At 41.8% G+C, this 16811-nt stretch overlaps 1 protein-coding gene across 3 annotated transcripts in view; it reads right to left on the bottom strand.

The window, feature by feature from the left end:
• Positions 1 to 11898, bottom strand: part of LOC126952699 (HLA class II histocompatibility antigen, DRB1 beta chain) — a 68088-nt gene extending 56190 nt beyond the window's left edge. For 2 of the 3 annotated variants that reach the window (XM_050787517.1, XM_050787516.1), the window contains exons 1-4: positions 11741 to 11898; positions 3766 to 4035; positions 1216 to 1497; positions 402 to 512 (exon numbers count right to left, since the gene is read on the bottom strand). In XM_050787517.1, coding sequence (XP_050643474.1) covers positions 402 to 512; positions 1216 to 1497; positions 3766 to 4035; positions 11741 to 11840 — 763 coding nt within the window. In that variant the 5' untranslated portion in view covers positions 11841 to 11898. The remainder of the gene's footprint in view (positions 1 to 401; positions 513 to 1215; positions 1498 to 3765; positions 4036 to 11740) is intronic. The other variant, XM_050787513.1, reaches the window with a different exon arrangement.
• Between the last annotated feature and the right edge of the window lie 4913 nt (positions 11899 to 16811).

Genomic DNA, 16811 nt, shown 5'->3' with positions numbered 1-16811 from the left:
ATATGGAAGCAAATCTGTCCTCCAACACAGATTTCTCTAACACCACAACCCACACCAACCAGGGCAGAAAGGAGCAGAAACAGACATGTGACCCATGAAGCGTGAAGTGTCTGTCACAGGATCCAGTGTAATTCCATTAGCCTTAGTGGCTCTTCCTTAATTTGCTCCAGGATCTCAAACCAAAGGACCCCTACTTGTTAACCTTCCTCTTGTCTCTGCGGGCCACAGCTATTATGCTTTGACATAGAAACCATGCACTGATGATTTCTGGATTAGCAGGACATTGGAGCCGTTTGGGGAAAGAAAAGCTTTGTTCATATACTGAGAACTAACCTCAGCAAAGCCATAGTTCCTCCTCCAGAAAAGCCTATGGAGAGAGCCAGTTACCAAAGGCTCCTCACCTTTCTGATTCCTGAAGTAGATGAACAGCCCGGCCCCAAGGAAGAGCAGGCCCAGCACAAAGCCCCCGACTCCACTCAGCATCTTGCTCTGTGCAGATTCAGACCGTGCTCCTGAGAGAGGAAGCCAGCTTTAGTGATGTTTATTCCAAACTGAACCTCTTTAATTGAGACTCTAAGATTCAGAGCTTTGAAAATGGGGAAGAAGGCTGCCCCACAAGAACTAAAATAACCAGCCATTTCTGGAGAAAAACAAAGGATTGTAAATCACACTGAACAGTTACAAGGTTCAGACATCAAACTCATCCAAATATTACAGCCTTGATGTAAGGCACGAGTTCAACATCTGATCCACAGAAAGCCTGAGACTCAATGAGGCTAAGTAGTTTGTCTAGAGTGACAGAGCTAATAAAAGGCAGAGCTGAGATTGGACTCCCCTCATGTCAGGAAGGCCCCTACACTTCTCCTCTTCCCAGATCACAACAAGTAACTCAGAACAATAGCACCAGAAACTCGGTCTCAGACCCAGAGGCAGGGCCTGGAGCCTGGGGAGAGCAGGTGACCCTGACCTGTGATATCATGGGGAGGTTCAAAAGAGGGACAGCCTCTCCTGCCTCGCAGGCATGACTGATTCCGCAGGGGGTACAGGTGTTTCTAGAAACTGTTACAGGGCTATCCCCAGTGACCTGTGCTGATGGAGATGAGAACATGGAGCAAATGAAAATAGGATGTGGGAGAGGAGAAACCTGACACTCAGGGATTAGCACAGTCCCCTTCTCGGTGGGTGAGAAATGTATGAAGTCAGAAAGCTGCTCACTCCATTCCACTGTGAGAGGGCTCGTCACACTTGGGTGCTCCACTTGGCAGGTGTAAACCTCTCCACTCCGAGGAACTGTTTCCAGCATCACCAGGGTCTGGAAGGTCCAGTCTCCATTCTGGATCAGGCCTGTGGACACCACCCCAGCCTTCTCTTCCTGGCCGTTCCGGAACCACCTGACTTCAGTGCTGCCTGGATAGAAACCATTCACAGAGCAGACCAGGAGGTTGTGGTGCTGCAGGGGCTGGGTCTTTGCAGGATACACAGTCACCTTAGGTTGGACTAGGAGAAAAAATGGTAGAGGGAATGAGTCAGGAAGACAAAGTAAGTCTCCTTGTTTGGCTGTTTGTCTGCTTACTCTGTAAACCCAGGCTCTGGCCTTGACCAGCCCTCAGCACAGCTGGCCATGTGGCCTCACAGTGTCATCAGCCTAGAATTTAATCTTGATAGTGTGGACCCATTAGATTTGAGAGATGTTGTGAAAAACTGTGTTTGTTTCTTCATAGCTTGAAATTGGGATGCATTGTCAAAGTGTTTATAAATCTTCGAAAGTACAGAGTATAGTAATTAAAACTGATATCTGAGCCAGGTTGCCTGGTTCAAATCCAAGGTCTGCCTTTTACTGGTTGATCCTGGCAGAGATTTTTGATTCTTCTGTGCTCAACTTTGTCACCTACAATGAAGGATAATTATACTAATTTACCTCTTGGAGTTATATGAGGATTAATGCACATAAAATGTATAAAACAATGACTGAAGATAGCCTTCAATTTATGAGGTCAGAAAGCTTCTCACTCCATTCCACTGTGAGAGGGCTTATCACCTGTGGGTGCTCCACTTGGCACCTATTTTTCATTCTTGTACACCATGATAGAAAAATACGATTTAAAGCAATGTAGATAGATAAAGGGACAGAGTTGGGTACATGAGGAAACCGAGTATGAATTTTTAGGAATACTACTGCCATACACTCACACCTTAGAACACCACAGAAATGGTTCTGCCCCTGGGAAGGTGGGACAGACAGAAATGATTCTCCAAATTTTTACATTCCTAGAAAAGCATGCGTCCTAAAGCAGAGAGAAGGATTAAGGAACATCATTTTGGTTTTGAAAGTTCTTATATTTACATTTAGCTGATCAATGAATCTCAGGTGCAAAACAAGCATTATTATTTTCAGGCCTATCATTGTAAAATGATTTTTCTTTTCAGAATGACATTTGGATTAAGGCAGTGTCTGGGACTCATTACTTGGGGTGCTTATGCCCAGGAAAAATCCCTGACACTAGCATACTCTCAATATGTACAACTATTTTTTTTTAGAAGTCAGGAGAAACCTAGAGACAACAATACCATAAAATGGTAGATTTAAGATGGGTTATAAATCATTAATAAAAATTTTGCAATGTATTTTATTAAATAAAAATGTTCAAATTCTTAACATGGAAAAGAATTTTCAAAATCAACATACAAACCACAAACTGGAGCAAATGCTGAATCAAATATCAATAAAGTGTTAATAATCTTACAGTACAAAGAACCCACAAAGTCACTGAGAAAAATACTAAGCCTTGAGATATTAGACAGTAGATCATTGTCCGTTCCCTACCAAATACAATAGGGAATTCTTAGAGCGGTAAGTATAATTGGTCAATAAATAGGTCAAAATAATTCAAAAGAATTACAAATGAAAAAATATAAATTAAAAATTAACCAGAAACATACATTTTCAACTTTTGGAGAATGTCATAATAAAGGTCAACAAAGGAGAAAGTGAGGTGAGTTGTGTCACAACTATTACATATGAAAGAATAATATGTAACTACTAGAAAACTATTAGCATTATAACAAAATAGTAACTGTGTGAAAATTTTAATTCAAAACGTTAGTTTCACAGTCATTTCTACTATGTAAAAACATATACACTAAAAAAACCCCAAAAAACTAGGAAGAAATTTAGACCTAAAGAAACTTCAGAGATGCCTCAGAGGTCTCCTCAATTCCCCTAGAAATTAATCTAAGGCTTTTACAAACAAACACCACACGCTTTTATTTCAGAGATTACATGAAGGGTGTGTGCCAGGGACAGTCTGGAACTGGCCTCCTCACGTTATCCCAAACCTTTCAGACCCCTCAGCTCTTCTCCCCTAAACCTTCATCCCAACCACATACTCCTTACACTTCCCTTCCCTGCATCTCTAAGGGCCCCGACAATCAAGGTCTCCTCTCTCTCCAGTCCCCTGCACTCACCTCCCTTGTCACCTCCCTACAGAGGCCTCCAAGGGTAAGAAGCAGCCCGCTCCTGCCTCCCCTCCCACAACAGCCACACAGACACGACAAATCCACACTCTACACACACCTGTGTCCTCAGAACTGCTTGCTCGGGATAGAGAGGATTCTAAATGCTCACAGATGGCTCTCTCTCTCTCTCTCTCTCTCTCTCTCTCTCTCACACACACACACACACACACACACACACACACACACACACACACACACACTCAGATTCCCAGCTCACAGGGACCCAGGCCCCGCCCCCGCCGCGCTCACCTCGCCGCTGCACTGTGAAGCTCTCACCACCCTGGTAGTTGTGTCTGCAGTAGGTGTCCGCTGCGGTCCGCGCCCGCTCCAGGACGTCCTTCCGACTGTTCCAGGACTCGGCGTCAGGCCGCCCCAGCTCCGTCACCGCCCGGTACTCCCCCACGTCGCTGTCGAAGCGCACGAACTCCTCCTGGTTATGGATGTGTCTCTCCAGGAACCGCACCCGCTCCGTCCCATTGAAGAAGTGACACTCAGACTTAGCCTGCTCCAAGAAACGTGCTGTGGGGACACGAAGGATCCGGTCACACGGGCGGCCTCCTGAGAAGACACTGACAGCGACGCCGCCATCCGGGGCTCCTGGGCGGGCGCGGGCACTGGGAACCTTAACCCGCCCCACCCGCACCGCCCACCAGCAGCCCAGGGGCTCATCCTCCGTCTTCCTGAGGCGAACGGGGGCCTGGGGGACCAGGCGGGAAAACCCCTTCTGATCCCCAGGCTTTGGGGACCCCCTCCCTGCCTCCAGCCTGTTCTGGAGAACTCAATGCAGGAGCTGGAGGAGGATCCGCCCAGCACCGCAGCCCGCGCCGCTTCCTCCTGGGAGCCTCCACCCCACAGACACTCTCTGCTCCTTCTCTCATCCCACAGGCTTTACTGGTTCCTTCAGCAGCACCCACCGCGTTCATCCTGTGAACACTTCCTTAGTGAGGACCTGGTGCCTGGCCCGTGCTGCCTCTAGGAATCCAAACAAGGGAAAACAGACCTCTCCACTCTGCTGGGGAGCTTAAAGGGCAGGGAAAGTCATGGCCACAAGCCAAACACGCTGGAGCTTAGACAGGAATGAGAAATGTCAGAAGTGTGGAGTTCTAGAGCAGAGAATAATAGGATGATCTCAATTACATTAGGGTGCCAGAGAAGGACCCTCTGAAGAGTGACAGTTCAGATGGGACTTGACAGGTTAAGCAGGTGTGAGCCAGGGGGCGGAGTGGAGCCTGTGTGTGTGTTTGGACAAAACGGGGGAGACACATTTCAGGTTTAGGAAATCCCATGTACAAAAACTTGAATTGATGAACTTCTTCAAGAAACTAGAACAAAGCTCACTAAAGCAGAGAGGCTGAGGGGAAGGAGGGTAAAAGATTAGACTGGAGAAATCACAAGAAGCCAGGTATTTAAAAGCCTCGTGGGTGGTGTTAGGATTTTGGATTTATACTAAAGACAATGGGAAAGCATCAAAGAGTTTTAAGGAGAATAAAACCAGGATCCCGGTAAATGTCCACAAATCTTCCTTTGCATTTCTAAATCCACAAAGCTCAGAAATTCAGTTAAAAAAACTTGTTTCCGCAACTCATTTAGCAAATCTTATCTGATGAGGGTAAGTGGTCAAAGGTGTCTCAGAGCTTATTGGTGACGTGTGCTTCTGTAGTTTCAATACATATAAACATACATACATATATGTGTGAAAATATACACATATGTAAAACACTGTATATATTTTTGATGTTTTTGTTTTTATGTTTGAAGTGTGAAAATGACAAAAAAAAAACTTCAAAATAATCCTGTGGGTAAAAGTGAAATGAATAAGTAGAAGCATTTTACATTGTGAATAATATCAAATGTAGAATCACTACAGAAATCTGAGGCATGTTAGTGAGAAATAATTTCAGCAGCATCACTATTTGTGACTTACAAGGGCAAGTTGTTGAAAGTTAATAGAGATAGTGATGACCGACAACTCATGAAAATGTTGAAAAATATTGCATAAGGCAAAAAATAAATATGAAAATATTGAGCTTGCATTGACTAAATGGATTCAACAAGAAAGTGGTTGAATTTATGCAACTGTCTAATTTTTTATAATGAAACAAGCAAAAATAAACCATCAAAAACTGAACTGTGTGGTGAGTGTATAACAGATGTGAGCCTAGAATTTTCAGAAAGAGCACAGTGTGAACCAGTGCTCTCAGCCTCAGCACTATTGACATTTTGGACCAGATAATTCTTTGTTGATGGCGGAAGCTGTTCTGAACATTGTAGGTTCTCTAGCAGTGTCCCTGGCTTCTACTCATTAAATATCAGAAGAAACCCCTGTTGTGACAACCAAAAATTGTTCCAAACATTGCCACCGTTCCCCAAGGATGATGGGAGGGAAGGGAGGGGTGGTGAACTATCCCTGGGTAAGAACCACAGGTGTGAACCATCTGAAAAAATCTGTGTTCAACAAGCTACTATTAGTTATGGAGCAGCTGAGAATTGCATTGAAAAATATTTGTTGAGAATCTTGGTCCTACGTAAAAAGAATGTTTTGTAGAATTCTGGTCCCAATACAGTGCTATCTTTCCAGAAAATGAACTTGATGAGAACCAAGATTTAATGATTTCCTTGCCTTACCAAGCAGTCACTAATCATATCATTTATCATTCACATCATCTTTTTTCTTAATTTCTCTGCCACTGGTCCACTAATTATCTGTAGTAATGAATCACAACCACAGCTATTTTATTCCCATTTAATGCCCCAACTAACTCATGTCTTTCAGTCTCCCACTCCCAACAATACTAGCAGGCATCAAATGACCAGCCTTGGCCAGAGGCAGAACTCTCGGTTTTGTAGTCAAGTCCCCTCAGAAAGGGAGAAACCAAGAAAATGACCTTCTCATACAGAGAGCTTCAAAAATGGGCAGGTCCCCAGACTGCGAGCAAGGCCTGCAGAAATCGCCCTCTGCCCTTTAGAAACGATGGCAGAGAGGTATGGAGCCTGTATCAAACAATGCCTATCTTTTTATCCCTAAATTGTCTAAGCACTTTCTTTATAGAGAGAAAGCTAAAAAATAAACGTGTGGAGTTGCTGTCACTGTGGCTTGCATAGTTAGCACTGTAATCCATGTCCATGTGTCCCACTTAGGGTTGACAGATTTGGCAAATAAAACCAGAGGATGCCCACTTAAATTTGGATTTCCAATAAATTATGGTTGTGTATCTGAAATTCAGATTTAACTAGGAACCTGTATTTTATTTGGTAACTCTAGCCCAACTTGCTAGTCAAACCTCAGAAGAAGGAGTGATTTAATATTTCCCTGTGTTCTTCAACACATGACCATTATAGACAGACAGAACTTTTAAAATGATAAATGTAAAATGAATGGAAGTTCCTCCCATACACTGGAACTAGCAGTCCTTGCATGTACATGGGGACAGAGCCCCACTCTAAGAAACAACCTGGTACATATGAATATCAGAAATTCTGTCCATAATTCAGACACAATATAGTCACTACTCACTAATGATGGACAAACTCTCAAACTCTAGAATCAGAAAACCTGAATAAAAACATGATCTCTTCTACTTGGGTCAATTTTTACCAACCATAAGCCTTTTTGTAATCTATCAAATGCATTTAATAATAGCATAATCCTCACAGGATTACTGTTAAGTGTAAAATTAAATGATGACTCTTCTCAGCACTGATCACATAATAAACACTCAAATACATTCCCATTTTAACTTTTATGATCCCTATAACTGCAGCTCACATTATTTTTTGTATTCCTTAATTCTAAAGCAATTAGTATCTTCATCATGATTTTGCAATTGTCTTCTGTTCTTCTATTAGTTTCATAAAGAATTGTCATTCTGAAAACATAGGGCAGAAACACTGGTTTATGTCTAATAATGCAGTATACCTGAACCTCACACAAAAGGCATCTGCTGACATAGGAGAAAGGGACTTTCTATATGCTCATATTTAAACTGCAATCTGATTTCCAGCACTAAATTTGTAATACTGGGTTTTACTTATAACCTTTCAATTTTAGATTCCAGAGATGTATGTTTTTAAATACTACAGATACAACAGGATCATTATTGAAATTGAATGAAATTCATAGGCCTGGTACACAGTCACTGCAAAATGTTACATGGCATATACTGATGGTGACCGGATTCATTTTATTCATCACTCCATTCTCATGACCTAGAGTAATAATTGGTGTATTCTATGTCACTAATAAATATTCGCTGTGTGAAATACTGGCTGTGTGAAATATTGGCTGTGTGACATTTGCATGAGCAGTCATCACTGCACACAGGGGCTCTCTGGTATTTCCTTGCTAATAATGACTGAGCATCTCTGGTTCACAGGTCCTCCTCCATCTCTTCAGCTTTTTTAGCTTTTTCCTTTAGATTCATCTGGCTCCCTGAACCCAGAACACAGTCCTTCCCTGAAGCTCTCTACTCAAAATAGTCAACCTTAACCTCGTCCTCACTTCTACTCACTTTTCAAATGGTCCAATCCAGTTTCCTCCCTGGATACTCCATTGCCTGCAAATATCAACTCCACCAAACCAAGCATTTGCTTCTCTGTCACATTCTCACTTCCCCCTCCTCTTAGCGGTACTCACCACAATTGACCTCTCCCTTCTCCTTGAACAAAAATCTATTTTCCTTGACTTACACGCATTATGTTCTCTTGATTTTTCTCCAACATCCCTGGACTCTTTCAGCCCCCTTTGCTGGCCTGTGCCCTCTTCTTTTTTCTCCCCACAATCCATCTCCCTGTGTAACCTCTTCTAATCCCTGGAATTTAACGCAGTACACGTATTGATGCCGCCGAGATACATATCTGAAGCCCTAGCCTACCATGAGTCTCTTAAATGCCATTGACCTTCTGATTGCTCCAATAAATGTCAATCAATCATCTCAAATTTAAACAAAACTTTTACTTCCAACCACCCATGTCAAATCATTTCCTCCCATAGTTTTTCCTGTGTCAATAAACAACGCTACCACCTACTTATTTGTGAAAACAAAATCCTTAGGAATAAGCTTGATTGTTCTACCCCCTTTACAGTAATTCATTAACAAGCTAAGCAAAAATATATGCCGAGTCTGTCCACTTTATCCTTTTCACCGTCTTTATCAGTAACGCACTCTATGAAGCCACAAGCCTGTTTTCCCTGGAGAATTTCCTGCTGTGCTCCTAAATAGTCTTCCTGACCACTCGTGAACCCCAACAATCCAATCCCCACAGAGTCGCTAGAATTAGTTTTAAAAATTGAATATAGGCCGGGCAGAGTGGCTGATGCCTGTAATCCCAGGACTTTGGGAGGCCAAGGCTGGTGGATCACGAGGTCAGGAGATCGAGACCATCCTGGCTAACACGTTGAAATCCCATCCCTACTAAAAATACAAAAAATTAGCTAGGCGTGGTGGTACGTGCCTGTGGTCCCAGCTACTCGGGAGGCTAATGTCGGAGAATCACTTGAACCCAGGATGTGGAGGTTGCAGTGAGCCGAGATTGTGCCACTGCAATCTAGCCTGGGCAACAGAGCAAGACTCCATCACAAAAAAAAAAAAAAAAAAAAAAAAGTTGAATATAAATTGACTCTCCTTGTAACCATACAGTAGCTTCTCATATCTATTTAAATAAAATTCAGTCTGGGCACAGTGGCTCACGCCTGTAATCCCAGAACTTTGGGAGGCCAAGGCAGACAGATTATCTGAGGTCAGGAGTTCAAGACCAGCATGGTCAACATGGTGATACCCCATCTCTACTAAAAATACAAAAAATAGCCAGGTATGGTGGTGGGTGCCTGTAATCCCAGCTACTTGGGAAGCTGAGGCAGGAGAATCACTTGAGCCCAGGAGGCAGAGGTTGCAGTGAGCCAAGATTGCACCATTGTACTCCAACCTGGGCAACAAGAATGAAACGCCATCTCAAAAAATAAATAAATACATACATAAAAATAAATAAATATAAAATAAAATTCAAATTTTTTACTGTGGACATCAGAGCCTAATATAATGAGGATCCTGACTTCCTCTCTGTGTCCTACCTCATCTTCTGCGTCTCCATTTTTTTGCTTTCTACACGTCAGCCTCTCTAACCTTCTTTCTCTCCCTCCACATAATTTCCTACACCTGGGCTTTCCCCTCATTCGGTCTCCCTAGAACTTCCATCCATTAGATCTTCACAACTGTCTTCTTATTTTGTTGTCTCAGCTGAATGTCACTTTCTCAGGTAGAGCTCCCTAAACATATGAACTAAAGTAGGTGAATCCATTTCTCTCTTTCCACAAACCTGATGTCTTTTCTTCAGTGCACTGTGACTCTCTAACATCTTCTTCTTTGTTAAATGCTTATTGGGTTAGTGTCTGTCTCCTCTACGCTTGTGTAACTTCCGTGAGAGTAGGGACCCTCTCTATCTTAATCAAATAGAATGATTTGAACCTAGAATGGAGCCCAGTACACAGTAGCTGCTGAGAAAAAGAAGCGTGGTTTACATGAATAAACCAGGGTATGGGAACTGATCACTGTGGGGATCCTGGAAAGCAAGAAGGGGCTCAAGCTCCAGCACTCTTTCATTTTGATGTCACACTAGACCCCTTCTCCTCCCGGTGAGAAATACAGGCAAACTTCTTCTTTCTCCTTCTTCTAGTTGGAAGAAGAATTCACAGTTAAAGAAACAGTGATTTAAGAAAAAAGAAATTTTTTTATTAAGAGTTATCTCTTTTTGCCTGGGCACAGTGGCTCACATCTATAATCCTAGCACATTGGGCGGCCAAGGCAGGAGGATTGCTTGAGTCTGGCAGTTTAAGATCAGCCTGGGCAACATGGCAAAATCTCATCTCTACCAAAATTACAAAAATTAGCTGGGCGTGGTTGCCTGCCTGTATTCCCAGCTACTCTGGAGCCTGAGGAGGGAGGATTGCTTGAGTGTGGGAGGCAGAGGTTGCAGTGAGCCTCGATCGCACCACTGAGCTACAGCCTGGGTGACAGAGCCAGGCCCTATCTCAAAAAGAAAAAAATTATCTCTTTCAATGGATCTCATAGTGCTACGGATCTGTGCAAGCTTTAGAGATTTCTGGAAATGATGACAACATAAATGGGCAAAAATAGAAACTGGAGGAAGAGGTAAGTACACATGGCTAATTAAGGAAAGCTGAGGGCATGGTGGGTGAACCCATGAAATTTAGTACAAGACACCAGTAAGACAATGAGTTCCCAGGACTTTGCTCATTGACTTTCAGCCCTATGAGATGTGGACAATGTCCACATTGTCTCGGTAACTCCACTCAGAGTATGTAGTTTGAACCTTAGGAAATTTCTGATATTTCATTATTTTTGACTTACAAAAATAGAATTTCATATAATTTATACTATGTTAGTTAAATCTCTTCTGTCATGTCCAGTTAGAGCATGTAGGAGATGTAGGAGAAACAAGCATAGAAAGGTTAAAAAAGATTCATAATAAACACTAACCTGGGCCAGTTTTCCAGAGGATGCCTTAAGTTCTTTAGGCACCAAAGAATATCTCATAAATGCTCTGTATCTGTAAGGTGACTCCAAGTACTAAAAGATCTCAGCTTCAGTTCCAGGGATTTTTCCCCATCAGAAAGAAAGAGCACTAAGTATAACTTCTGTCAGAGAAGCTACATACGCTACAGGAATACAGGCTTTATAAACATTGGAGTTCAGAAAAAAAAAAAGAAAGGAGATGATGAGGAGGCCACTGGGTCCATCCTCACATATGAGGAAGAGGGGCCAACATCAAAGGTCCTGTGGAGGACATAACCCAGGATCGTCTAGGAGAGTTCCTTTGAATTCCCTTGACTCCCACAAAATTTTCAGTAAGAACCTCATTTTGTCTGACATAAGTCAACATAATAAAGGGAAGTGCTGTATGGGGAATTTATTGTAGCATCTTTATTTCTAAATCCTCTAAGGACCCTGAGGAAATGTGATGCAAAGGTTTTATTGGTGGAGATTTGAGAAGAAATGACCTGTATGGAGGCCCCTTACACAGTCTCATGGAGAGGGCAAGTAGCCAAGCTCCTTTTGTGGTGGAAATAATTTGGGATCCCGTGATAAAGATGAGCAATCTCTGAAGAAAACATCACAATTTCTTAAGGGACACGGCCTGGGCACAATGTTAACAAAAGTCCCTATTTTCCCCACCCCATAGTAGCTCAGCACCCACAATGTGCACTTACGTCGGGTGTCCCCAGCCAAAGCCAGTGGGGAGTTCAGCACCATCAGTGTCACTGTCAGAGCTGCCATACAGGAGCCTCCAGGGAGCTTCAGACACACCATGCTGGAGAACAGGACAGGACCTGGGTCCAGAGGAGCAGACAAGTCTCGCTCAGGGAGAACTATGACCCCCCTCCACCCACATTTCAAATTATAGGAAGGAACTTACTGATTTCCTTGCTCCTGGATTGGGTAGTCTCGTATGGGAGAACCAATCAGCATCTGAGTTCAATAGCATCATCGGTCGCTGGTCAGAGATACTGTATGATGGTCCCCTTTTGAAACAGAATTTCCTTCTTTAAAGGATTGTTTTAATTTAGTACCTGAAAGATTTGAAGCAGTTGCGTGTAAAACACTTTAATTGGGGCGCTATTTTTAGCCAGCTCTGTGCTGGTCAATGATGTGTTCACAAGTTGGAGCCTTGTAAGAGCATTCATTTCCCACTTGACAACAGAAGTATTTGCAGGAGTGAGTGTGTGACTGTGTTTAGGAATAAAGAATATAGAGGGAACATGGTTGCAAATCAGGAGACCTTTCATCTGGTCCTTATTGCACCATATCTTAATGTTGTAGATTTGGGAAAATTACTTCATGTCTCACAGTTGACATGAAGGCACTGCGATCTTTCAGGTCTTTCAATACTGGAAAATGCTGTGATTCTGTGGACGCTTCAAGGAGCGGCAGCCCCGGGTATCTGATGATATGACAGAATGACAGCTGTTGACTAGAAAGTGTAATCTGTACCTATTTACAGGTAGAGATGTCTCTAATAAGTTAAAGGAAATTGAAAGTTAGTTAATAATTTAATCTGATTAAAAAGGGTTTTCTCAAGTTTGTCTCCTGATGCTGTCCCCAAGTTTAGTGGCACCTCCAGAACACACACAGGCAAGGGGCTAACAGGGGCCACCTATGTGCAATGGAGGGTCTGAAGGTGCCTTTGTATAGCACTTACCCTAACAATGTGATAAGATCAACAGTGCAATCCAAGTATTCAGGGGTCTGAGAGATCGATCAAGGACTCAACGTCAGCTGTTGACAGAACAACTCTGTTTTAAAATAATTAATATTTTATGTGAAGAGTGTTCAATCCCTCATTCCTGGTTCCCATTAGGATTTCCTCATTTGATTGAGGCTATGGCCCTTTACTATTCCACTTCTGTTGTTTTGTCATAAGGGAATATATAAGAAGACTTTGCTGTCAGGACGCAGTGGGTCATGCCTGTAATCCCAGCACTTTGGGAGGCTGAGGTGGGTGGATCACTTGAGGTCAGGAGTTAGAGACCAGCCTGGCCAACATGGTGAAACCTCGTCTCTACTTAAAAAAATACAAAAATCAGCTGGGCATGGTGGTGCATGCCTGTAATCCCAGCTACTCAGGAGGCTGAGGCATGAGAATTGCTTGATTCCCGGGAGGTGGAGGTTGCAGTGAGTCAGGAGCACGCCACTGCACTCCAGTCTGGTCAATAGAGTGAGACTAAGTTTCAAAAAAAAAAAAGACTGTGCTAACTAATACATTACAGAATGTTCAGGAAACAGAACCCTAGGGAAAATCTATGAATTACATCAGTTGATGTAACAATGTAATTTTAAACATATAATTCTACATTTAGATAGTTATTATGCTTTATATTTATATAAATGTAGCATCTAAGATTCAGAATGGACTTCAGAGTGCAACTATACAGATAAAGTTCTGCATTAATTCACACCCTACCACAGTTACAACAGGCACTCAATCCTTATGTGCCTTAGTGTTTCTAGGGATGGGATACTCACCATGCTGCACTAAAAATGACGAAAATTTCTTGAGCAAATTTTGAGCGTTTTGCTTTGTATTCAGAATTGTACCTAGAGCTTTCCATACATCATATTCTTATTCAATTCTCCCATTAGCTGAGTGAGGGAAATACCCTTTTCATCCCTACAAGTGGAAGAATAAAATGATGGAGATTAAACAACTTTTGCAAGGATGCAAGGCTAGTAAATAGTAACTCGGCCTCCCAAAGTGCTGGGATTACAGGCGTGAGTCACCGCGTCTGGCCAGCAAAGTCATCTTATATCTTCCCTTACAATAAAACAAGAGAAATGGAATAGTAAAGGGCCATAACCTCTAACAAATGAGGAAATCACAATGGGAACCAGGAGTAAGAGATTGAACACTCTTCACATACAATATTAATTATTTTAAAGCAAAGTTGTTCTGTCAACTCTATTGAACCAAGTTATTATATATGTGATTCCAAACCTCTCAAGCTCTGCCGTTGTTTTATACTACCTCACATTCAATTTCTAAAGAGAATTATGTCCCTTATACTCAAATTATTTTTTATCACTTTAATTCATGGCTGTGCAAATCAGCAAGACTACTTCTTTTAATGAATGGCAACATTTTATAGACTTTGGGGTAGATACTGTGTAGCAATTCTAGTTCCTTCAAAAGATTCCCCTCATCACCATGGTTACTCTCCTCTGGAAATGACACAATTTGCCTTTATATTACATAAGGATATCCATAGCTCCTGCACAAATCTCCTTCTTATTAAAGACAACAACAGCCTCAACATTCCTAACTCCATTCTATTACTCTCAATCATCATTTCCAATTTCTCAGCACGAAGTAGTGCAAGTTTGATCATTTCAGAATAGAATAAAAATAGTGTCTCGTTTACTTTGGAAAAATATATTTCTGTTAACGTGGAAAGTTAAAGATTTTTTGGAGAGGTTGAGTAGAAGTCACTATTGTCCTTGGATTTGAGAATAAACAGTGTTCCTACACTACAGTGATCATTCAGTACTATTGACTATTGTGCAATTGCAACCAGGAGAATATCACATTTAATTTGATAACAGGAAATTGTAATTTACTAATTAACTAATTGTGATGTGGTAGTCTAGGAAAGGAAGCTAAGGTTCGTTCACCTTATTATTACAGGATAAAAGCGGAGGCAAAAATAAGTAATTCTACATCAACTAAAATATAGTTAAAGAGAAACTTTCAAAACTTGTTTATATAAATTTGACACACTATTTATATATCATACAAATTTATATTTAAAAAGATGGCCAATGGCAATGAACTAAATTCTGTATGTTTTGTACATTTACGAGTAACAAAAATGTTGTCTTAGTTCATTTGTGCTGTGATAAAATACGGTAGACCTAGTAATTTATAAAGAACACATGGAGGCTGAGAAGTCCAAGATTAAGGCACCAGCAGGCTCAATGTGTGGCAAAGGGCATGGTCTCCACTTCCAAGATGATGCCTTGCATCCTCCAGAGGTGATGAACGCTGTGTACTCATATGGTAGAAGGTGGAAGGGCAAGAGGCTAAAAACTGTGTGAAACATTTTTTACAAGGGCCTTAACCCCATTCATGAGTGGAGCCCTGCCTGAATTTTAAAGGGGACACACTTAAACTACAACAGATGTGCTTCTTTAAATTATGTATCTCACACTTTCCTTCAATATTCAATATAAGGATAGTTCAGGCTAAACAATGTAGCAACCGTCGCTAAACCATCAATCATACAGGTGATCTCTAGGCTGAACTTCTGCACTGAAAACAAGAGAAGAATCCTTTCAACTCTGCTGTGTGTGAGAGGTGTCAAATACGAGAGCTTATTTCCTAAGGAAATGGCAATTAAATTGGTTTCTGGAAGAAAGTGATTTTTAGTGTGGAAGTTCCATGGTCTCCGGCCTTGATACATAAAACCATCGGTTTGGTTTTGGGGGAAATAAATCCCAACATTCCCAGGACTAAACAGGTAAAATCAGAAGCACAGACCTTTGTTGAACAACAGGCGGATTGACATTGGTAGGATTATGGAAGGTCTTGAGTCCTACCGATTGTCACAGAATGGGGCTCGCTTGTAGTAAGCCTGAAAGCTTGCAACACGTTTTGGAAAAATAGGTTCTTTTGGCTCTCAGCAAGCCTTAGTTATCATAGAATGTCTGCCACTTGTCCAAGTAGTCTCAAAATGTTCTCAGGAGTTTTCAGAAAGCAACCACCACTAATCTGGAATTTAAAGTAAAAAGCATGTTACTAATCCTTATATCTAAAGAAAAAATGATACTAGCAATAAATGGATAAACAGAACCAGTTTCTTCTTAGCATGGAAGATATGTATCCTGAACAGAAAACTGTGCCATTTAAAGGCCTTATTAGTATTCATCACACTTGACAGGACCCTTTCCAGTAAGATCTCAGCAATGTCCTCCATTAAGGAACTTTGGTAGTGCCAATCATTACACCATTGTAGCAGGATGAGCAGCAAACAAAGCTCCTCAGACACCGAGTTAAAGAAGGAAGGGGTTTATTCCGCAGGGGGCATTGGCAAGACTTCTGTCTCAAGAGCCAAGCTCCTCAAGTAAGCAATTTCTGTCCCTTTTCAGGGCTCACAACTCTAAAGGGGTGTACGTGAGAGGGTCGTGATTGATTGAGCAAGCAGGGGGTATGTGACTGGGGGCTGTGTGCACCGGTAATTAGATCGGAACAAAACAAGATAGGGATTTTCACAGTGCATTTCTATACAATGTCTGTAATCTATAGATAACAGAACCGATTAGGTCAGGGGTCAATTTTTAAATACCAGGCCCAGGGGCAGCGCCGGGCTGTCTGCCTGTGGATTTCATTTCTACCTTTTAGTTTTTACTTCTTCTTTCTTTGGAGGCAGAAATGGGGCATAAGACAATATGAGGGGTGGTCTCCTCCCTTAATGACACTATCTAGGTTAGTTGTCAGGACTTCTTCAATTTCAAAATGTCATTCTTTGACTCAGCTGTTTTTATAACAGAATGCTTGCCATCGTGTAGTTATAGAGAGAACAACTAGAATTCCCATAGGCCTTTGTACGAATATTGCAAGTACAAAGAATTTTCTTTTTATTTCTCTTTCTAGACCTTATGTTAATTGTGCTGTGGTAATAATATGCACTAATAAATGAATACAGTAAAGTTGCAGCATATAAAATCAACACACAGGGGTGGAGCAAGATGGCCAAATAGGAACAGCTCCAGTCTCCAGCTCCTAGCGCG

This window comes from Macaca thibetana, chromosome 4 (genome assembly GCF_024542745.1).
Source record: "Macaca thibetana thibetana isolate TM-01 chromosome 4, ASM2454274v1, whole genome shotgun sequence".
Lineage (NCBI taxonomy): Eukaryota > Metazoa > Chordata > Mammalia > Primates > Cercopithecidae > Macaca > Macaca thibetana.
The sequence above is the reverse complement of the archived record's forward strand: the minus strand, read 5'-3'. Positions and strand labels throughout refer to the sequence as shown.